The 25,053-nt window shown below is 38.8% G+C and overlaps 1 protein-coding gene across 1 annotated transcript in view; it reads right to left on the minus strand.

Annotated features, from left to right (window-relative positions):
* prkcz (protein kinase C, zeta) overlaps positions 1-25,053 on the minus strand; it is a 180,103-nt gene that overhangs the window by 46,317 nt on the left and 108,733 nt on the right. The window contains exons 6-10 of the mRNA XM_084721862.1: positions 20,019-20,150; positions 17,511-17,592; positions 14,264-14,319; positions 13,753-13,947; positions 1,330-1,427 (exon numbers count right to left, since the gene is read on the minus strand). Coding sequence (XP_084577988.1) covers positions 1,330-1,427; positions 13,753-13,947; positions 14,264-14,319; positions 17,511-17,592; positions 20,019-20,150 — 563 coding nt within the window. The remainder of the gene's footprint in view (positions 1-1,329; positions 1,428-13,752; positions 13,948-14,263; positions 14,320-17,510; positions 17,593-20,018; positions 20,151-25,053) is intronic.

A 25,053-nucleotide genomic window follows, 5' to 3' on the forward strand; every position in this document is an offset into this window, starting at 1 on the left:
GAAATCAGAAAATATTCACGTTTAAGAAGATGGAATCAGTGATTTTGGACATTTTTTCTTAAAAAAAAAAACTCAAAAAACTACAACGACTACTCAAAGCAATTTACCAATGATCAAAATAGTTGCAGATTAATTAAATAACTGATTAATCATTGCAGCTCTAATGCATTATGCACAAACTTCTAACACACACCCATGTTTGCCATCTATCACCACTCTAGCCTATAGCAGTTACTCTGTTGGCCAAAACACATTAGGTGACAAAAATACTAATCTCACACAGGCTCTGGTTGGCCAGAGAACAACAGATTTTGCAGCAGTAGAACGCAATATAGAGAGCCAAAGTCATGCCCCTTCTGGTGGAGCACCATGGCACCTAGCTTCAGAAAAAACTGTGTATGAACTGTTGTCAATGGCTAGACACAAATTCTTTTTTGATCTTGTTTGAATTGCACCATGAACCACACATATGATGTTTGTTGATTTAAGAGATAATTTTAGAAGACAAGAAAGTCAGTTTGTCGTATAACTTCTGAAGTATCAGAGTGTGAAGATACGCAATTAGAAAGACTACACACCCAAATGTCATGTAAGTGATGTCATGATTTCCAAAAGCTAAAGCTAAAGCTATGATGCCTGTGTGTTCTTGTACAGAGATGTAGTCACACAACAGTGGATCTTACTCTTTCTCTTCACAGCTGATAAAAGGACCAAGAGTCGCTGATAAAACACTTCAGGTAAGATAATGTTACAAGGGACAGTGATGTTTGTGTTGGTGACGTATATTTTGCAAGATGAGAGACATAGTTGTAGTTCACTTGCAAATTGCAACAAAATCCCAAAAAAATATTTGTCTTTTGCACACTAGAAGGGGCCTGACTTCAGTACAGACAGTACTGAGGAATTTATTTCTTCAAGTGACTATATTTACCATCAACACTGGCTGGACATTCACATAAAAAGTTGTGAATCATCCCTTTAAGTAACAGGAGAGAAAACAGTTTGAATCATTGTTAGAAAATAGAACGCCAGATTTTTTTTCTCACTTGCCTCTCAGGGTTTCTGTAGGTGGTTTTCTATTAGATGTCATGATCATTTTTGAGACTGAGATATCAGACTTGATAGTACGATGCATTTATTTTCATGGGATTTTAATAATAAAAGGATTAAAAAAAAAATACACCAGCCTGATCCTTTAATGATGAACAGACCATCATCAGAAAGTAATATTTTATATTTCTGTAAGGTACAGTGATTTAAATGCTGCTGTAACTTAAAAAAGCGTACAGTTTGAGCTCTCACAAAGTGTCAGCTGTCTCATGCTCTTACCGACTTTCTGTCTGGAAACAGGAGTGGAGGCCTACTAAGAATGGATTGGTGGACGCCTGCTCAAACACATGCTTCTCTGTCTGCACCCAATCGATATCCTGCAGATATGAGGAGAGACAGACGGAGGCCGAGATGACAAGAAGGTAAGATAATGTATTAACAATCAATTTGTCTGATCGATGGGCTTCAAACAGACAAATGGAGATATACTACAGCACAGATAAAACTGTAGTCAGTCTTGAGAACAATCCTCTCACTCAGGATTATTCTGAGACTGGTTTGTTTTTTGGACTGTTCCAGTTTATAGGCTGAACCTTGGATAGCATGCCAAAACATAACCAGGCAGCCTGAACACCAAACCTGTTTTTGAAAACCATCCTCCAGTTAGTCACTGACACAAATAAAGGCTTGACATACAGTAACCTTTTGAAAATACCATCCTGACAGAGCTTTTTTATATTTGTCATCGTGTGTGTTGAAAATGTGGAATGTGGAAGGACTGAACACTGAAGAAAATTTCCCTGTAAGCCAAATCTACATTTGTCGAGGCATTTGACTATTCAGAGGTTTGGACAAATACACTGAGACAGTGACAGATGGATTAGTTACCTAATCAAACACCAGAAGAAACATTTTTATCTGACTGTGAAGCCGTCAAAACACATTTGGAGTCTAAATCGGAGGCACTCTCTAACAATGCCTGACTGTTCATCACATCACTCGATCTGATTTAATATTAGTATTGGGTGCAGATACTGACTTCATTGATCCATGAACCGATCCAGATTCCTGTCTGTCTGATGTTTCTTTTGAATTATAAATATGCAGTAATACAATTTTAAGCCCGCAGCCAAAACCTTGAAGCAAAATTCGTACTTGACCCTTTTAGACTCCGGTTCTTAAAATGTTGCCGCAGTTCACTGAGAATCTTTATTTAATACAGCTATGTTGTAGGAACAAACAACAGTAATGTGGCAGCTGCAACCTGGTCAGTCATCCCTACAGACTCTCCATTGCACTTCCCCCTCAGAAAACAGCCCCCATCTCTGGCAGTGAGAACCAAGTAGGTGCCGCTGTTTACTGAAGGTGATTAGGAGATAAGATTTTGAACAAAAAAGTGGCAACTTATATGAGAAAAATCGCTGAGTTTATATGTGGAAAAGTCAGATTTTGTTGGACCTCCCCTTGGAATACAGCACCCAAATCCAGCAGTGAGAGGTGGGCAGTTCCCGCAGGTAACTAACAGTGAAAAAAAAAAAAATCACAGATCTCAGTGTTTTGTTACAGTTTTGGTAATTGTCGACAACTTAAAGTACCTTCAACACAAAGCTCCAGGCCTTTGCTTGTGTTTTAACACACTGAGAATGATCTTTAAATGATGGGCGCTCCCAGGCACTATGGGATCTAGAGGGTTAAACACTTCTACTAAGATATTCAGTAGTCCCCATACTTTTTGTCTCCCACAATTTTATCAGTTAGAAGTACAGGCAGAGCTTGCGCTGGACCATGAACTTGCTTTAACACAAAATGATAAAATCTGCAACTGAGTAAGTTAGCAACAGCTGGTTAACTCAACATGTCTTTACTTTGGTGATATTTTAGTCCCAAAACACAGAAAAGCAAGGCAGCAACTTGTAATGTGTATGTGAAGCCAACACTCTGAGGGCTGGTAGCTGTGCTGCATCACACAGTACTACCAATGTAATTACGAATCTGGAAAAGTATTACAGAAAAGAGCACCAGAAGTTCATGCTTCCACAGGACAACACAAAGGTATCAGCAGACTTCCAAATTCAAGTATAGGAATCAGGAACTGAAAAACTGAAGATTAGTCTTTTGATAGTGTAACTTTTAAGGCCCAGTATGCAGGATTTATTGGCATCTAGCGGTGAGTTTGCAGATCGCAAATTACCTCATCTCACTCCTTCCTTCCAAACAGGAGGAAGGAGCGTAGGTGAAACTCTGATGGCTGTGAAACTAATGCCAGGTTCATCTAAAGCCAGTGTTTGGTTTGACCGTTCTGGGCTACAACAGAAACATAGCAGAGCAATGTGTCAGTCTCAGTGGAAAAGGAGCCGCTCCCTCTGTAGATATTAAGGGCTTATTCAAAGGTAACAAAGACAATTATTCTTATTATCAAGTGACTGTATACATAGATTAGATATATGGTTTGATATTGTTTCTGTTAAGTTTGAATGAAGTGTGTTCCAATGAATTAGCGCAGCAATTAAGCTACCCTTAAGTTGGTAAACAGGTGTAAAAGAGGTTCAAAAATCTTTCCTTTTATTTGACATTTTATGAGTTTATTATATTTTATTTGTTGTTTGTTTGTTTATTTTTTAGACTGAAAAAGTTAAAGAGAGTTTGTGCAATGTAGCCAACTTACCACTGGCACAAATCTCCTGGCTGAAACTGCAGGAGGCCTGAGCTTTACTATTGCCTCCTAAGGTACACAGTGGTATTAAGTGAGTGGATGAGCCAAAGCTAGCTGGTTAGCATGCTAACTTCGGTAAATATCTCTGCGACACAATACTTAGACATCTTCACCATGACGCCAAAGCCGTTACCTCTTCACATTCTGTTGATGATTTTTGTCAACTGTTTAATGTTCTTAAGTAAAATGCTTACACACTGTGTCTTTAATGTCCAAAGGGAGAGTTCCAAAATTTAGCAACCACAAATTTTAAGGTGGAGCTGATTGTGTCTGGATTTCCAAAATAACCATTGACCAAATCTATCAAATCAATGTAGTGTAGTAGTACAAAGTAGCTTAAATTAAAAATACTCAAGTGCACGTTCTTCTACACTGTTCTTGAGTAATGCAGCACTTGATTTAATGTTGTTATTTTCTTAAACCAGTGTCAGTCAATAAAGCAAGAAGCTCTTCAGGAATTACAAACATACGGCACCTTTATTCACAAATCACTTCTGCAGAGTGTATCATTATTAGCTTTTAACTGTTACAGAGAGCTGTGAGTGTTTAGCCTGAGGCCAAGACATTTTATACTGATTTAAAGTGTCATTAAGTTGATGGTAGTTAATGTTTTATGTGAGATAAAAACAGAAAGTGTCTAAATTTTGAGCTCCCCCTGCTGTGCCCCAACACCATATGGTTAATTTATAATGCCACAATAGAGACCCCATGTTGTGCGTATGATACCAAATTCCTTCTGGTCAACTCATTATTACTGGAGGAATTTATAAGTATCACAACACATCTTGTACTGGTCATTTCAGCTCATTTAGCAGTGTGGAGTCTGTAGTCTGTACAGAGCTCTTACAGGCTGGCTTCCTTTGATGTCAGGCATTAGACTACTAAAGAGATGAATTATTAAACTAATGTGCATGAATAGAGCCATGAATAAATTAAAATGGGATGTACAATCAAAACATAATCAGGACTCCTCATGTGATTTCCTTATATCCTCTTTATTAGAGCAAAACTGCATCTTTGTTACAGAGTCGGTTTGGTTTTGTTCTTCAGCCGTTACAGAAAATGAGGATTCAAACAGTGGATTTTAGGATAAAGTGTTTAAGTTTGGAGGCATAAAGTCTGTGACATGATTTGTGTTGTTCTGGATTAGTTGAGCAGATGTTGGGCGATGCAGGTGCTCTGGACAGTGATACTTCGCCTGGTTACATGAGCCGAGCGGTTTGTGCTTTTTAAAGACGCATGTGTTGAACAACAGTGCCATCTAGTGGGCTTATAGAACACAAACAGCAAAATCAACAGTGCAGCAGTCTTGTTTTTACAGACCTCTCTCATGTCTTTGGGTTCTTTTGTTTTTCATTCCTTTCAAAGTGGCAGTGTATGCACAGCACATTGTATTTAGTTCGGTATATGAATTGTGTTAAATAAATAAACTTGTCTTGCTTTTATATTCTAATAGTGAACCTTGTGGAGGCGTAGAAGCCTTCAGATCTCTCTGTAAAGCTTAAAAGTATTTGTACAGAATACAATGACAGAACTGAAGTGCACGTTTGAGTATTTTATGACTATTATAGTCGAGATGAAATGCCTTTTTAGCCTCCTATTGTGCAGCTATTTCACAATATATAAACATATAAAAACATTTAAAAAAAATGATTGTATTCTTGTACAAAAATCTGATCATGTTTTCCTCCTGTGAAACAACATAACAAGTGCCTATATAGACAACCACGTTCAGTCTCCATCTTCTAAATCTTGGACCATTAATTGGCTAATCTTCATCATCACTGTTTCCCGTCTACTTCAAGTCTTTATGCTAAGCTAGGCTAAGCACATCCTGACTCCAGCTTTGTTCATAACACACAGACATGAGACTGAAGTTGGTATTTTTAAATGACCAGCACTAATTTTATCACTTGCCTCTAGTGGTATTCAGTCATGCAGATAGTTCTGAATAGTCCACAGAGAACACAGTTAATAACTATCCAGCAGGCAATTTCTTTGGTAGATACACACATCTTAAAACCTAGACAAATAAAACCTGGACAATTATGGCATGACTGGATATCACATATCTATATTTAATATTTAATATTTTTTATTTTGGGTAAACTGACCATTTAAGAGGCTGGATATGGAAGTATTGTGATTGTCCCTTCTTTCTACACTTGTGGGGAAAGAAGTGCTTAGCCCATGGAAATAAGGACACAGCATGCTCTGCCAGCTACATTCACATTCAGAATAAATAATGAATGTGACTGGTATGTATGTCTGCATATTTCCTGCTTTAGGAGCATTATGCAGACTTTTCCTTTTTGAAATGAATTTCACGTCATGTTCATCTGGCAATTCATCACAGCAAAAAAGATGTTAAACCCGGATTTCATCTTCTCCTGTGACTCACCCACTCACTTATTCCTGCTTCCTCCTAAGCCCCTTTTTCCAATTCATAAGCTCTCTGCCACTTTTGTGCCGTTTCCACTTGGTCCCCCTCATTGTCCGATTCCTTTTTTTCCCCCTCTTTCCTTTCAGAAGCTCCAACCAGTCTCTGACTCAGTCTCCTTCGCTCCCTTTTACACATTCCTGCTTTCCATCTCTCCATACATCTTTCACTGTTCTATCTCCACCCTTCCTTTACAACTTTTATCCTTCATATTCAGCCCGTTCTCACTCTCAACATGCCAGCTTAAGCCCTATTCGCACAAGACTAGTATTACCATCTGTGTTGTGTGTGTGCATTTGCACAGAATAAGTGAAGTCTGTGTTTTACTTGAATTTACTGACATCATCCCCCGGATATGATGTCAAGGCTCTGCGTATCATCACCGTCTCTGGGGCCGACACCTTGTGTTGAGTTGGTTGGTCATTATGCTCTTGTCCAACCAAATTCTCATTGGTCAGGCAATTGCTAAGAAAAAAAGGTTCTCAATTCATTATTGTAGGACATATGCAGACCCGAATCTATTTCATGTCTGAGTGATGCTTTCTCTAGCTGACACCATGACAAAGTGCCAGACCAAATCTCTACATTTGACACAACAGAAGAGCTGACTGGTTAAAAAGATCATTTTTGATGAAATATGTGTGCATTTAACTCCATCAGACTGCTTTCTTTTAATGTGCGCCTGACGGTGACATTCCAAGTTCAAGTGATGGATAAATACCAGCTGCCTGTGACCCAACTCCAAACAGGAAAGTTGTATGTTTTGCCATATTTTAAGTTGTTTTAGTGTCTTTTTTTAGAGTACCTGGCGCAGGCATGTTGCTAAAGTGGCTACACAGGCTGAGGCGATGTTGGACAGATACTGAGGGATAGTTAAGAGGAACTGCATGAACATTTAGCCTCACTTGAAGTACCTAAATAACAACATGTTGAAACTGTTTTTGTTGCTTTTTAAAAAAAAGTTAGTGCTGAGCTTTGTTTATGTGCGACACCCATCGTTGGTTTGTGCATTGCTGTATGTAAATTCACTTGATAGATTTGCTCTAAAGGTGACAATATAACTACGTGCAAATAAAGAAACTGTCAAACTGCAGGAATTAATTTGCTTGGCAATGTTGTGTAACTTTAATTAGCACCCATTTATGCTGTAGGTAGAGTTCACTCAGTGCACTGTGACTGATTTAGTTAATCTAGAAATAACATGCAGTTTTTTCTTCCCATCAACCACACTGATTTCTTAAAGAGTGGGTAGAATTTCAGTTGACCAAGATTTTCTTTGGTTGACGACAGACTAAATGTCTCTGAGGTTGAGTGTCTGTTCTTCAGCAGCCACATTAATCACAGAGTTTTGACTTGAATTGCTCCCTTTCTGCAACAAACACTTTTGCAGCCAACCTCCTCTTTCTGTTTCACTCATTTAAACATCAATTTAGCCACCTCACATCACAACAGTTGACTGCTGTTAAATATATTATGAGCCGTGATCAAATTTCATATCCAGTTCAGTTGTCTGACACCAGTAAACAGTTACCAAAGATATATGATGCCAAATTACAGGACTGCTGTGTTTGGAGAAATATGGTTGGTATTTTGTGGTGTGGATATGGCAGATTTTATATCACAGATGACATCTGCAGTTTTTACAAATTATTCAATGGTCCTGAGGTAATACTAGTCTCCTGCAAATACACTCTGAGGAATAAGGTTTCCAAAAAGGTTCTTCCTGAAGGCCTGAGGTTCTACTCTGAACCATTTTTGTCTGAAGAATCCTTTTTGGATGGAAGAGTTGTTCAAGCATTGTTAAAATCCTTGAAGAAGTCTTTCTCAGTAGGGTGTGTTCTAGCGAAAACCCTTAGAATGTAAAAAAAAAAAAAGTTCTCAGTACAACCCACTGAATGGGATTCTTGATAAAACCCTTAGAATATAAAAAGGTTCTCAGAAGTGCCCTTAGAAGGTGGAAAGGTTCTGGATAGAAACCCAAGAGAGCCTCTCTTGGGTTTCTAGCTGGAACCATTACACTATAGAAAGATTCTCAGTAGAACCCCGGGTGGGTTGTAGATAAAACCCTTGGAACACAGAAAGGCTTTAGATAGAACCCAGAATTCAGGTGGTATACCCCTTAATGTTTGATTTTAGATAGAACTCTCTGAAAGGATTTCAAATTAAACTCTATAAATGTTCAGAGAGGAATCAAATGGTCCTCCTATGAGGACAAGCTGAAGAACCCTTTATGGTTCTAGTTAGCACCTTTATTTCTAAGAGCGGAGGGCTTTAATCAGTCCCCCTGTGTTTCAGAGTCAGATGATGTAGAATTAAGAGCAACCAAGTCCGTGTATGGAGGAGGGAGATGTGGATGAATGGATCATACAAAGACTGGACTTTCAGCCAAGAGACTTTGTGTCCAATGTGAAACCATGACTTCTTTTTAAGACCTTAGGAAAGTTATGTAATGTTACGTTACACACTTAGGAACTTATGTAACTAACATGCTTATTTTAACCCAAAGCGTGACCTTTTCTAAACCTACAAAAGTAATTTTTGTCATTGTTTTGAAAGTATGCCTAGGCATTGTGTATTTATTATGGCTAGCTTGACTGTGAGCCCCATATGACACTAGAGGGGCACCTATAGTGAAGCTATAGCTTGAAGCGTAGGACCACTGACCAGCTGCTGTATTTGACAAGTTTGGAGTGAGAATGTATTGTTATATTATTGTTCCATCCCTCCTTTTTATATCCCATTACTGCTCTTAGACCTGTTACATAGTCCAGGGGGTCTCAGATAATCAGGACAGATTCACGATTTAAATGCAAAACCAGCAGTCTTCTAAATCTAAAAGCATGCTTGAACGTGCTGAAAATGCATTACATCTAAAATTCATTCAATCTCATCCATGACACACTGATTTCCATCTATGTTCCGTCTCTTCTGGACCAGTGCAGGAGCCTGACAGACCATCACCTCTTTTGTCTTCCATGAGTTCCACCTTACAATGCAGTACACACCGGCTGGTCTCATGGCATCATTTAATGTCCGCAGCAAAAGCCGGAGGTGGCAAACAGGAATAAAAAGTAGTCAAGCCACTCCAGGGAGTGAATGTGATTAAACTGCTGCTTTTCTGGAGCAGTGACGCATGTTGAAGCTGGGAAATAGGACAGTGGTATAGCCTGACGTCACCTACATGTGGATTTTACACTGTATATCAATAAGTGTAGGAGTTTTGACGCACGATATGCCACCAGTAAGTGCTGGTGTAAATTTTTTTGTCTACAGGTCCAGTGGCTAGTGAATGTTCAAATTTTACCAGCCCCTCAATAGTTTCTCATTGATTTTTGCACTGTGAAAGAAATAAATCTAATCTAATAAAACAAGTGCATATTTTACCAGCATCTGGCAGGAGACTGGTGCTAATTTTGGATGCTGGTAGGCATGGTACATGTACAAGAATGACACATCCAGCAATGTCACCTTGTCCTCCATCTATCTTTAGACAATCATTAGGTAAAAAAAGAGTGGAAGCTCCTTGCAAAGCCTGACAGTTTGCTTTAGAGGTGATTTTTGTTTAAAATTTCTTTCACAGAGCTGAAAATAGGTTTCTATTTCTTGTCTTTCTTTCATTCAGGGAAATGTTATATCTCAGTGCACATGTTAAAGGATGGTTCTGATTATTTAGAAATTGGGTTTTGGTATATTTGTAGATTTGACCATCCTTCCCGCTAGTAAGATAGCATTAACATTATACAATTTATCTGGGAATCAATCTCGGTAGCCATCAGCTAATATTTTTGGCTTCGATGTAGCCAGCAGATTACCAGATAACGGATATCCAGGCCCGAACTTCCTCTTCCATGTGCTGGTCAGTCTATGGTCCGATTAGAAAACTTGAGACATGAGACTGGAAACAACAAAGCTAATATAAAGCTAAATCACCATCAGACGATAGCTGATGGGTTCAGAGATAGCCTTTCAGACAATGCATTCCATGCAACCAAAGCCTGCTCAAACATGATTGGTTAATACTACTTGGATTACAAATGGAAACCAGAGGGCTTCCGATACCAAAATCCTTCCCGCTGCCTACAGATTGTCTGTGGAGATTCTCAGTCATCCAGGTCATGGCATTCTAAGAAAGGGTTGTCACAGGCAACTGGACTTGGTTAGGTTCTTGAAGATGTTTCGCCTCTCATCCAAGAGGCCTCTTGAGCTCTGTCAATTCTTCAGAACTAAGGAAGCCTCTTGGATGAGAGGCGAAACGTCTTCAAGAACCTAACCAAGTCCAGTTGCCTGTGACAACCCTTTCTACTAATGTTTGACTGTGCATGCATATGCATATATCTGCTGATTATGTTATGTTGATGCTATCTTGGAGTGTCGCTCCATTGAAGGGGAAAGAAACAGAATAGCCACACAGGTTGAACACAAATCAACAGCTATTTAGAAGAGAAAATGAAGATATATTCAGCTTCTCTTACTTCAGTTTGACCTCCATAGAAAGTGGTTTAGATCATCTACAAACAAATTGTCTGACTGCTCCATTTCTTGACCTGTTGAACTTTGCTGTGTTTCAACATCTCAGCAGTTGCTTTGGTGACTGCAATATTATCACAACTGATAGAAATGATGGCAAAAGACCCGAGTTGTAATTAACCAGAATTATCCTTTGCAGCACTCAAAGATTCCTCAGCTTCAGGCTATTGCTGTTTTTACTGCATTTCTTCTTAAAAACTGGTGAAAGCTGAGGTCTTTTGCAAAGACTAACTCCTGTAGAAAATGTATGAATACCATAAGAGAGACATCCAGAGAGACAGTTCAAATAAGGGCTGCACAATTAATCACAATATTATCGAAATCACAGTATGGCCAAGAGCAATGTCAAAATCGCAGAGCCAGAACCAAATCACAATTTTTTGAAAAACGTGGGAGAACACAGTATTATAATGAAGTGCTGTAGTTCTACAAAGATGACCTGGCCTACAAATCTTGTCGAGTTGAAAGGAAACATATTTGATTAGCACAGACCCCAACAAATTGCATCATCATGATTTTAACACTTTTTCTTTTTGAGTGAAAATGAAATTTGTATTTCAAAAATGATTACTCCCACTAATCGCATCATATATTGCAATCGCAATTCAGTCAAAGTAACTGCAATCAAAGTTTTTTTTAACATATCCTGCAGCCCCAGTTCAAATGAGCTTCCATCATCTGTCAAAGAAAATCTGTGAGCTTGGTTTTGTACTTCGTACGGATCAGAAATCACCAGCACTGAGGCTGAATTCTGCTGTCGTAACTGCAGAAGAGGCACTTTGTCAGCCAATAGATAAAATAATATTCACACAGTATACACTGGCATTACTGAGTCTTGTTAATCAGATTTCAAGGATTATGCGATGAGTCTTGAGATGTTGGGTAGCTACGAGAGGCTTTAATACTCAGCATGAGAATTAATGAAAAGAGCCTTTTGCATTAAGTTGTTAATGATATAAACAAGGTGGAAATTGAGTGAAGTGGTTTCCACTTTGCTGATGACTCATGATCTCACTTGATCTGAGGCCCTGTTTACACCCGATTATAAAATGTGCCTTGGGTGATCTAATCATGAGAGCACAGTATGTGAGTTCACACCTGACATTAGAATGCATCTCCACGTGTCTCAAGTCCCCACTTTATATGCAAATAAACACGCAGCTCCATCATTTCTGTTCACAAACACAGAGTGCCTTGTTGTTTTCATCCAGCAGCTCAACAACAGTCACTAAACCAACGTGGTGAGACAAATGAACACACTGGACCTCATGAAAGAACTACTCGGAAGAACAGATTTGTTTGTTTTGTTTGCCGCATTCACCAGTTTTCTTGCATTTTCATTTTTCTGTAGGGGACAAACACTGTTAACAAGTCGTTCAGACCTGTCAGCGGACTTGTGCAGTTCTGCTGTTACCCAAACTGAAGTTTTTCATGCATGACTGTATAGTTCATTAGTTCACAGCAACTTTGAGTTTGAAAATCCAAAAGTACACTTAACCATCGTTTGACTCTGCATTTTGAATTTTAATGTAGACTGCTAATTCTAAATGTATCTATATAGCACATGATATCATCTTTAATTTAAACTGGCGGTTACCTGCTCAGACCATATCTTCACATGCAGGTTTATGCAAGTCTCTGTCCAGGGGAACATCCTCTATTGCAGCATCATCTATTATGTCATGTAGTTTACCTTTTTTTTTTTTCTTTGAAGCCATTTTCACATCAAGCCATTTCTTTATTATTTCAGTAACAGTCTGACCCACAGGTAACACAGCATTAAGATCATTTGTTTTTCCTCATTTCTTTGCTTTAGCAGCTCCCTTAATTCCATAGCCGATCCTCTTAAAATGACAGATTTTCCCTCATGGATCTCTGAAAGCAGGACCTGTGAATTTCTTCTTTTTGCTCGTTGATACCATTTTTATTTTACATGGACACTTCCTGATATATGGGACAGGAAGTGTAATCTGGGTCGTTCATTATGTTAATTTAAAAGTCTCATGCACATGCAGTCAGCTATGCACAGGCTGATCATTCACACAGTTATCTGAAGTTACGAGAAACTTCAGATAAAAATGCCCTTATTTTTATGCAAAGATAGAACTAACTTAATGTATAATCTTTGCTGACAAAAAGGGCCAAATCATTAAGAATTTGTCGTAGACAGCATTTCACAAAGTTTATATAGTTTCTAGCTCAGTAACTCATAAAATTGTACAATTTTTTAGGGAATTCTATTAACTTCCTCCACAGGCAACAACGAATTTGTAAAAAAAAAATTGACACTGGTAAATAAATGTTGTCTTCTTTCATAAACTGATTGTAAAAGATGAAATTGGTGTGCTCAGGTAGATGCACTTTAGGCATGAAGTAGCTGACTGGCTGGTACAGTTAAGACAAACTGACACAATGTTTTTTACGAGGAAAGAAACAAGTTGATGTGTTGAATTTAAGGCTGAATTAACAAGAAGGCACAAATGATTAAGACTTTGTAGCTGTTCCACAAAGTTTTGAGGTTGTGTGATTTTTTTAAAGGGAGTCATTTACATTACAGTGAACTAAATGATTTCAGTGGAGTGGGCTTTTCTTCACTGTGGCTCAGGACACACTTGCTTACACGCTGCTGAATGAATGTGGTCACATGTAGCCCACAACACCTTTGAATGTGGTGTGAGCATTCAGATCTGAATGTGTCCTCAATGTGGTGCATGTGTTCTGTGCATTAACGCACACTAATACTAGTTGTGAGGGTCTAACTATCTCTGTTTTTTGTATCAAGTCCACATGAGTTCAGCATCAAAATGAAGAGTAGTTATTGAGATGTCTGGCATTCTGAGATAACAGCAGAGAAGAAGATGAATTAATGCACCTTTGTTCACACAGTTATGTTCACCGTGATTTGGTGTATCCATGACCACACTCTCCAAACTGATTTGGTCGGTCACCTTGCACGTGTCTGTGTACCTGTCCTCCCTGCCCCTGTCTCACATCCTTGACATCCAACATTAGGTGTACTCGCCTCGTCATCGTGGACCAGCTCCTTCTTCACCACCTTCATGGCGTACACCTGCTCGTTCTTCTTTAGTCGAACCAGCAGGACCTTGGCGTAGCTGCCACGCCCGATCACTCGGATCAGGTCGAAGTCACCCAGCCCGAGAGCCAGGCCCTGGGACAGCTTAATGCCGTCGATGCCATCCACCACTGCTTTGATGTCCTACAAGTGCGACAGGTAGCAATGGCATGAGTGCACTGATATATTCAATATACATTTGTAAAGTTCAGATCTTGAATTTTTTATGTTCAAGTTTCAGGCCGCTGTTGAAAATAAGAATTTATTCTTAATGACTTGCCTGGTTGAATAAAGGAAAAAAAATTAAAAATGATGATGATTTGAAAAATGATTTTAAGCACAAATTCTGAAAAATTAACAAACTATAATACCCCAAAAAATCAAACCACAAATTTCACTCTGTTAAATCTATTAAATGAATTACAAACAACACTCTGTAGTAATTCAGAGCGCTTCTCACCTCCGTATCTGCATCTTCTGTTTTATCCACTGTACAGTTGTGCGGTAAAAACGATACTGCAAAAAAACAAAACAAAAGGAAAACAGAGTCACTGAGTTATGACCATTTGGAGACTGTTCCAATGTGACAAGATTTGACATGTTCCTTTGTCTGGACAGTAGAGGGAGGTAGAGTACACAAAATGAATCCCAGCCAGCCACAGGAAATACCAAACAAGGTCAATCCACAGGGGCTCTCAGAGCATCTCATATCAGGGACCCCCAACCAAACAGACACTCACATCAGTTCACAGTTTCCTTCTTTTTCATAGGATTTAAAGCTGTGTTGTATGGAATCCCATCAGAGGCAGTAATGTGGTTAGATAAGAGTTATATAAGTGATGATGGTCATTGTGAGGTGAAGCTCCCAGAGTCTAAAGTCAATCTTTTGAACAAAGTAAGCGTTCTATTATTCATGTGTCGGGGGACTCGTGGAGTTACATCACGAGCTCCAGAGGGTTCCTTGATCCCACTCTGGTAGCCAAGTACTTGACTGTACTGTTACATGTCAAATACAGGACAAACAGTTCTTCACTGGACGACTTAGGAAAACTGCACCGTCACAGCTCTTCGTAGATCAATTCACAGGCCTTTGTTTTTTCTTTTCTTTAAATTTCTTTTTTTGCTAATTTACACTCATGGGACCTGAGTGAAGTCATGCATGTTTGTTTGTGCGTTTGATGCTGTTGTTGTCATTGGGTTTCACTGCTGCAGTGCTTAAAATGTGATGAGGAGGTTGTGGACACAAAGCAAATTCAAGTAACAGTACTCAATGGTGAAGGATGTAACACTAACAGAAAGTCACAGTACGATCGATAAAAATTCCAGGACATGATATTTGGCACGATATTTAAAAGACAGAAAATTTAGAACATGAAAAAATGTACTAAATCTCAAGTGTACATCATTTTTTTATCTGTATAAAATTTGTTTTTCCTATTACTAGGGATGTTGATCACTAATCATTAATTGTTTAATTACAATTAAGAATTTAGCCACTTAAAAATGTATTAATCGATAATTAATTGCTAGTACACAAATGGCAGTAATTGTGCTTCATTTGACATTGATTTTTCTGGCAGAGCCATTAGTTGGATAAAGGCACTTAAACTTTAACTTAAATGAAAAAAAGGAGAATAATAGTGAAAAAACGAAAATATTAAGGAAATGCACACAATCTGCAACCTTACTTTTGACGTAACGCACTTCTGCTTTCATTCTTTAACACAATAAAATAAAATTAACCAGCCATGACCTAAAATGAATTGTCTTTAACAATGAATTATGTATGTACGAACTGCAAAACAAAAACAATATGGCAGTCAGTAGCAGTAGTTTTATAAAATAAAAATAACAGAATAAGACAATTACTCATGTAATATGATTGTATGTATTGTCACAGTACAGTAGAATATGTTTTTATTGTGTTATCACTAAATTTGACATACTGTATTGGTATTGACTGAAATACTGCTTCCCAGCAGCAGGGTCCCATTTCAGCGCTGTTAAATTACCTGATATCAGATCGGTGCATAGACTTGTGTACTCGCAGGTACCCAATGCAGCATTTTAGGCTGTATCTGAGGCATTTTGGACCCTGGTATCAGTATTGAAACAACCCTACTTAAACTTAGTATGTAGTGTGGATGTAGTAAAACCCTTCAGTGTTTCTGCTGTACAAAGTCAGAAGTTCTCAAAAAAGATATTTTGATGTCAGCGAGGGATGACTCCACACAGAGTTGCCCCCCTTAATGCGTTTATTTGAAAATTGACGTATAAAGCCCTTTAGATGAGCCATCTCATTTCATCCTCTTTTCAATCTTTCACTCAAAGTAAGTGTGTGTAAGTGTATTTGTATCACAGCCAGAGGTGGGACTAAGTCATTGTTATGCAAGTGGCAAGTAAGTCTCAAGTCTTTGTGCTCAGGTCCCAAATAGAAACAAGTCCCAAGTTCTTGAGTGTCGACTCCTAAGTTATGATGTGCTCTGACCAAATGTTGAACGATGTTGGAAGTTGTCTCCAAATATAATTTTTGACATGACACGTGTTTTGCAAACTGTGATTCATGTGTTGTTCACCACCTCAGTTTTGTATGTGTCACGAAAGAATTTGTTCCATCTGGAGCTCAATAATGTAGTGTTATTTCTCCATTGTTCTCTGTCCTGCAACTTGATTGGTTGCTGTTAGATCGGTTCAAACAGTGGATCTGGGGTATTAAGTGTTGATGTGCTGACAAAGAACAGCTTTAACAATTGTTGATTTCAGTGGAGTGAGTGGTCAGGAAATGAAAGGAAATGAATTGATGTCAGGATTCATACTTTTTAGATGACAAACTTTTTAATCTTTGGGCTTGGGGGAAAGTATCGATTATGTCCAAGAAGTCCAAGTTGAAAGTCTTTTTTTAATTTTGTCAAGTTGGGACTGAGGCCAAATTTGTGACTTGAGACTGACTTGAGTCCACACATCTGGCCCCAGGTATTTATCTATATACACATTGGTAGAGCTAGGTATTAAAAAAATTAGGATACCAGTGCCAACAGCAGTACCTTTAAAGTGATATGAATACCAGTAGAGTACTACATTCGATACTTTTTTTCAGAGGTTCTTGTTTATGAAGAATACCTGCAGTGATTGGCTGCGAGCAAAACCATATAGTCTTTAAGTCTAGACGTGGGTACCACAAGGACTCGATACAGGTATCGCTTGACTGGATAAGTTTTGATACTATTTGGTATGGGGTTATTTCAACTGATACCTTAAAAGTATTAAGACCAACACCCAGGCCTAAAGGAGTATCCTTTTAATAGATGGTACACACTGTACCACACAGTGTAGATCAAAACCCAAAGAACTTTTCTTTCTAACAGGTATAAAACAAAACAGAAAGACACATGAGAAATGTTTCACTCTGATTAAACTGGGCAGCCATAGAATTATGCATGAATTATAATCAATAAATCATAATGTTATAATAGTATCCCTCACCATGACGTTCTCTGGCTGTTCTTTATTAAACTGCTCATCCCTTACATTAACATTTACAGTTAACTGGACTCAGAGTTACTTTTTTCATTTACAGTTGCCACACTGTTCTTGTGGATTTAAGTAAAATATTACGCATCTTAGACATGAGAGAAAACTGAACCCAGTAACATGGCAGTATTCTGCTCCCTTGTTAAAACCAGAAGAAAAAGGTTTCAGTGTCTTACTCCCATCTGTGTCGTCTGGTGGAAGGTCCACCTCTTCACTCTTGGCATCTGAAGGGGGCTCTTGTGATGGCATGACTGGATCCTGAACAAAGAAATTGAAAAATCCACCTAAATATAACCCAGCACATTCCCTCAAATATCCACTGAAATGTCCACTCATGGTTTTACACTCCTGAAAGAGGGTACCATGAATCGTGTTTGCAAGAACTTAGGAAAAGTCTGTGTTTGGAGGTGCTTTCAGCTAATGTACAGCCATGTCTCTAATGACAATGTGGCCGTCTCACTGGAAAAGGCATTCAATCATTTCATCTTATCAAGCCTCAAAGTCAGTTATCTGGAACTGAAGATACCAGGCTGAAGCCGTGATCAAGAGGGAGAATTCCCACCACTGATAGTTCACCCAGGGACCAGAGCTACATTGATTTTCTAGTCAGGATTTTGGTCAACAGGGGCTGAATTTAGGCTCTTTGTGTTTGGTCAGATGCTTGCTTTGTGGTCAGATGGATTCATTACATGTAGCAAACTGGATTACTGTCACTAAACATGATGCCTCATTTCAATAGAATGGGAGGATGAGCTGCAGAGAGACGGTCCACAATGACAAACAGGAAATGTTCAAAGTGGGTTGTGTTTGAGTCTGTTCTACTACAGCTCACAGCACTTTGTCAGGGCCATGAACACAACATTTCTTAGATTCTCATAAATACAAATATATGCTGCCAGCAACTGTGAGATTTAACTCACAGAGACACTGAAGAAAAGGCTGAGGGTAAACTGTATGGTCATATTAAAGAGACAGTTCAAAACAAAATCAGAAAATCATGTTTTTTTCTCTGGCCTGTAATGCTATTCATCCATCTATATTGTTTTTGTGCAGCTTGCCTAGTTTTGGAGATATCATCCGTAGAGATGTCTGCCTTCTCTCCAATATACTGGAACTAGATGGCACTAGTCCTGTGGTGTTCAACACGCCAAAAAATACATTTGAAAAACTCAGCAGAATGTCTCTTTCCAGAAATCATCACCAATTTGCTCAAATTAATCCCAAGACCTTGTTGTGAGCAGTTTCATGTAGGAACTACTTTCTTTCTGTGGAATCTACTTGAACTACTTTAGAGTCTACTTTCTTTCTAACAGAAAGAAAATAGTTCTTACTGTCCATGAAGCTGCTCACAACAAGGTCTGTGGATTATCTTGAGTAACCAGGTCATGATTTCTGGAAAGAGACACTGGTTCTGAATTTTTCAAATGTGCTTTTTTGTGCTTTGAGCACCGCAGGACTAGTGCTATTCAGTCCAATTATATTGAAGAGAAGGCAGGCATCTCTACGGCTAATATGTCCAAAACTCTGAAACTCACACCAAAAAACATCTAGATTTTGGGGTGAACTGTGTCTGTTTAAAGTGGTAAATGTTTTTCTGTCCAAAACAAAACAGAAAGGCACTTCAGATTTAAAGGTCCAATGTGTAAGATCTAGGAAAATCTGTTAGAAGAATATGTCTGAATTAGAATATAACAAAAAATAACATCATGCAATAACAAGAATAATAAAGTATGTTGGGTTTAGGAAAAGATGATAACTATTTGTCAGAAAGGCTTTCTGGAAGAAAGATTTCTGCCTGAAAGGCTAACTTTTCCCATGCACAGCTTCACGCCTCATGAAGGCCGCCATGTTGCACTGCCATGCTTCTACAGTAGGCCAGCCCAGACAAACGTTTGGAAGGGGAAGGTGAGATGAGGTGTGTGCATTATCAGTGTCTGATAACCGATACTGACACATCATAATGACTTTTGCATTCATTCTTATATGATAGGGGAGACCTGGGATGATAGTAACAAATTTTGTTTGAGCAACAACAACTCAGAAGTTGTTTGTACTAGAACTCTCAAACTTTGATACACAACACCTGTATCTACCAAGGAAACTATTCACAGATTAATCACAGATTATGTGAGTTAGTGTCAAGGAGTTCCATTATTACAAGCTACCCCACTACTGGGATGAGTAGTGCTAGAACACTAGCAGGGGTTTGATGCAACAGTGAGAGGTAAATGACTGATTTAAGATCCACTCTATCCAATTTATGGAAGAACTTTGTTTAAAGATAAAGAATAAACAGTTCAGAATAAAGTGAACTATTTAAAGTGGCAAAAAAGATTATGACTAAAATGTGACTAAAAGTAGAGACTGACATTGTGACTGAAACTAAGACTAAAATATTGACCAAAATTATGACTAAATAAAATGAGCTCCACTGACTTAATCTCAACTAAAACAAAACAACAACATAAGACTAAAATGTGACTTAAACTCACTAAAATTGTCAGTAAGTGACTAAGACAAAAACTAAATGAAAGAATTCTTGTCAAAGTGAAGGGGAATGTAATCTTCATCATTCATGTAAACTTGATGTTGAGTTTGCCAGCATGCTGGGAGACTGTGTTGGCGTTGGAGACGACAGGCTGCAACTGTGCTGTTTGCTGCTGAGGACGTGATGAAATACTCACCATAAGCCTTTGGCAGGTCTGAGGGATGAGTCTGTGACAGCGCTTATGGACCAGCAGTTTGCAGTTGATACACTTGTAGCCCTGCCTGCCCAGCCCCCATATCCTTTCACTACAGTGGCCACAGTAGGCTTTCTGTAAGACACACACAGGACAGGAGACACTGACAGGTTAGTTTTTAACTGACACAATCACTGATTGGTCAAGCATTCATTAACAGGCTGCACTGACAATGTGATGGATGTACAGTGACAGGCTACAAGAGAACCCTTGAGGTTAGACATCAGATTTATTACACATTCTCATGCAGAAACACTTCTCTGGGCCTCTTCTATTCATTGTTAATTAGGGCTGAGTATTGAACCTTAATAATTCTTTAATACCAACCAAAATGTGTGTGTAACATTGGGTACTGACAAGTCAAGTATCGTAGAAAGGGTTGTCGTAGGCAACTGGACTTGGTAAGGTTCTTGAAGATGTTTCGCCTCTCACCTAAGACGCTTCTTACCTCTTGAAACTCCCAACTAGTCAGTCAGAACTGAAGAAGTAGCTTGAATGAGAGGAATGAGAATCTTCACAGACAAATATCAAAAATTGGTAGAAAATCCTTAGCCCAGGTCTTTGTCCTTGTTGATATTTCCTGATCTAAATTTGAATCATACATTTTTCACTGATACATTGAGCACTTCAGTATATTTTGTTGTCTTTGTTTTCTTATGTTTTATGTCACTGCTTATGTTCTTTTGTATCATATGTTTTCTTTAATGTGCTTTGGTTTGATGGTTATGTCACTTTTTTGTTATTTGTGCTTGTCTGCTGCTGTCTTTGCTCATGTACTTCCTGTATATGGTTATGAGCCCTTGTATGGACATGCCATCAGTCAGCTTTTATCTGTGCTTCTGTATGTTATTTCTTTTATTTGGTTATTTTTATATACATATACAACCTGCCAGGGACTACAGATGAAAATAAGCCTGTATGACTAAATCTGGCACATTTACATGACTTAAAGTGTAAGAGGCGGGACTTCACTGCTGCCTCCGCAAATAAAACAGCAGTCTGACTGCTGGCTGACACTGACCACACAAGCAAAATGTTTATCAGGGAACTGTCGTTCATCCCTCCCTCTCCCCCCTTCTCTCTCTCTCTCTCTCTCTCTCTCTCTCTCTCTCTCTCTCTCTCTCTCTCTCTCTCTCTCTCTCTCTCTCTCTCTGTAGCTGTGTCACTCTCTTCCTCAACCTCTTTTTTGCCACTGCAGCGCTGTGTGTGAATTTATAAGAGGCAATGAACTGTGAGATAAGACTGATAAAAGCTGATACTCAAACATGAGCCAAACACATGATTAGCTGTTAGCTAACGCTGTTTACTCACCAACACACCTGCTCAGTTCTCCATTGATCTGGATCTGGTTGGACCAATTACAACCATTGATCTAATACAGGAAACATTTGATACAATGTCTGTACTGAGGAGTTTGACCTTACTAGATGTTGAAGAATTTTGGCTCTTGCAGATGTGGAACGGTTTCTGTTGAATCATGTCATTTGCTCATGTCAGTATTAAACACTCTGGATGGTATACTTTCTCTAAAAGAAGAACAAACAACTGCACTTAAAGTTTATGTAGATAAGGAAAATGTCGACCATACTTTTGACAGATTTTGGCAACTTTAATTTACCAACTATGCTGCATCACAGGTTTTGTTGCTCTGATTGGTTGTAGGTCTATGCAATTGTGTCCAGAGCAGTGTTGGGCAATAATGCATTACTCAGTGCTAATATTACTTTAGCCAGTAATAAGTAGTGTAGCGATTAGAAAATGAAGGATGGAAAATATAGGAGATGTAACGAGGCAGACTTTCAACAGGTGGAATTATTGTCATTACTTTGAGTTTGCTTGGCTCCTCCTAAAGGAATATATATATATTTTCTCATATTTTTCAAGGTATTGTATAAAAATGAGAAATTCCAGTATCTTCAATATTAGAACTAAGTAAGAGTAATTTGCCCAACACTGATCCAGAAGCATTTTGGCCTGCACCCATCAATAACACCCCTTGGAAACAGAAAATGAATTGAGAAGTTCAAGACTAATGAGTATTTTTGAACTGGTCTGGCAATGCCAGGGTGATTAGTCAGGATTTCTCTTTGGCCACTTGGGGAAAAAAATCACATGCACTTCACATTTTACAGCCTTATAAAGTTGATATGGTCATTATGATAGCAAAATAGTGTGTGCTAACACATCCAGCAAAGCTTCCATTTGGAGCTGTGTTTTTAGTCCCCTGATACATTTAAGACCATTTGCAGACCGACTTGAGTCCAAGAGTGGGGGTGCTAGTGCAAAAAAAGAAAAAGTGCAGACACACACACACACACACGCACACACACACACACACACACACACACACACAGCAAGATTAATACTGTTTACCTCAATTTATCTTTTTTTGTAAAGTTTTCAAAGCTGTAACATTCTGTCTCATAATATTACTGGACGTCCTAGCCACTGCCCCATCACCTCCAGATGTTCCAATATGGAAATCAGTGGCTCCCAGCTGACAACTCTGCAGCTGACCTGATGGCATCAGTGAAGGTGTGACAGGCAGCAAAGCCTCAGAGGTAGGAAACACTTGTGCTCTATCTATGACCACCCAGATTGTATTTCTTTGCCCAGCAGTACCTGAAGCAGCACACATGCTGTATTTTGTGTGCATGATTTCAGGGTTTTCTGGAACGAGGTACATAATCTGATGTTCAATAGGGGAAATCGAGACAAAGTTCTGACACTCTTCTTGTAGGGAGTTTTCGTTATCTGTGCAAAGTTGTTGATTTTTATAGGAGTTTTCTTGAAATAACAGCTCCATATACTGTTAATACAAATACAGTAGTTTATAAATTAATTTGAATTATTTGGTAGGCAGAGGAACAACATTTGTAAGGCTGGTAAGCCAGAGGGCCCTTCTGTACTTCTTGGATGTGCTAAGGGAGTTTCTGAGGAAGCCAGGCTTACAGGGTTCCTCCACCCACTGGCTGGTGGTAAGGTGGTAAATGGGGGGATTGAAGGGGTTGCATAATGATTAGTAGACAGTGGGTGGGCTGTCTAATAGTAGAGGCACAAGCTCAGCCCATGCTGTCAGATTTATACCCGATGGGAAGAAAAGCCAAAGCGCCAGAAGTAGTAAGTTCAGTTAGTTGTGCAGATTTGTTGATTTTGAGAGGAATTTCCCCAAAATAGCAGCTCCAATTTCTATTACTATAATTAAACTAGGTTAAAAATCTGAATTATTCATTGGAAGTGCACCAAGTGAACAATGTCTCTGTTTTTATTATAATTAGTGCAAAATTAAAGAATTCTTTCCAGGGAATTTTACTACTAGGAATTCACAGACCTATAAAACTACACTATGGCTACCATTATTATTACTTTGATTCTTTAATTGAAAGTTGCATTGTGCTACAGCATGTCCTCTTTCCTAACTCCTCCACCCTCCCCTGGTTCTGACCCCTTTAATAAAGAGGGGATCGCTCGAGGTTTCTGCCTGTTTGCCTCGCCACAATCGCCTCAGTTCTTGCTCTTAGTGGGAACAATTGGATTTATAGAGTACAGTCTAGACCTGCTTTGTTCAAGAAGTGCCCTGAGATAACTTATGATTTGGGACTAAACAAAGAAAGTTGAATTAAATTAGATTAAAATTAGACATTTCCAAACAAATCTATAAACTCTATAAAATCATGTTGGTTTTGTATCATAATTGAGTCTGTGTGGATTGAAATGAAAATCTATAATTTTGATGTTGACGTTAGTATTCTGACTTGTTTGCACTGCTCTATACTTCACATATGTCTGGTGTGGGGCTCAGGCTCCTTCCTTCACATATATTCATTGTCAAGCTGAGACTTACGTTCACTCTCTGTTACATAACATAGTCTCCAGAGTGTGACTGCTTCTTTTTTTTTGTGGTTATTTTTTCGGTGGTCTCTAAGCCTTTTCAGCCTCGGTACTTATATTAGTACTAAAGGATGTTAAGTTCGTAGCTCAGTGTCCCGGAACATCAACAAATCTGTCACCAAACGTCTCACTGAAGACTAAATACTTACGATGCCAAGTGTGTGTGTGTGTGTGTGTGTGTGTTTCGACAACATTCATTCACTGGGTGTGCATGCTGACAGTGTAAAGAACAAAGAACCCCAGTCAGTGCTCTGTTGCCATAGAAATGCTTCAGTGAGACTTCAAAGGTTTCCTTCAGTCTGTCTAATCTGACTCTACATAGAGGTTAAGGCGTACACTTATGAATTAATCACAATCTTTTGCCTCGTTCTCTGCACTCTTCCCTACACCGCACACACAACCTGAGAGGACTCAGCAGCGTGAAGTGAAAAGATGATTGTCTGTCACAGCGTCAGGCCAGAAAACACCAGGGTGTATTATTAGTTATGCCTTCTACTCCTTAGAAGACACTCAGTCTCAACACTTTTCTGAGGTTCTCTTCAAGCACATTTTTAATCAGAGATCTATAAGCATAGCAGAGGCCCTCTAAATAAGAGTCTATAGCCATGGACACCTCTGTTAAAGGACCAGTGTGTAGGATTTAGTGGTATCTAGTGGTGAGGTTATAGATCACAACCAGTTGAATATTGCTTGACTCACCCTCACCTTCCAAGCATGTAATTAAAACTATGATATCCACAAAACTATAGAGCAAGTTCAACATGGCAGCCTTCGTGGAAGAGGACCCACACCCTCTGTTGTAATAACCGTCTCATTATAAGGTAAAAAAACCCCAACAATTCCTATTTTCAGGTGATTACACATTAACGTATAAATATTAAATTGCATTCCTGCCATATTCTGCCCTCACTGGACTTTTAAGTTATAGTTGGTCAAAGTGGTGCCCAACATCAGCATGCTTACATTCATTAGTTACCTTCATAGTGACAGTGCTAATATGGTAATATTTAGCAGGTATAAGCTAAGGTTTACCATGTTCATTGTATCAGTTTAGCATGTTGACAGGCTAACATTTGCTAATTAACAC

This window comes from Lutjanus erythropterus, chromosome 6 (assembly GCF_056507025.1).
Source record: "Lutjanus erythropterus isolate fLutEry1 chromosome 6, fLutEry1.hap2, whole genome shotgun sequence".
NCBI classification, from domain to species: domain Eukaryota; kingdom Metazoa; phylum Chordata; class Actinopteri; order Lutjaniformes; family Lutjanidae; genus Lutjanus; species Lutjanus erythropterus.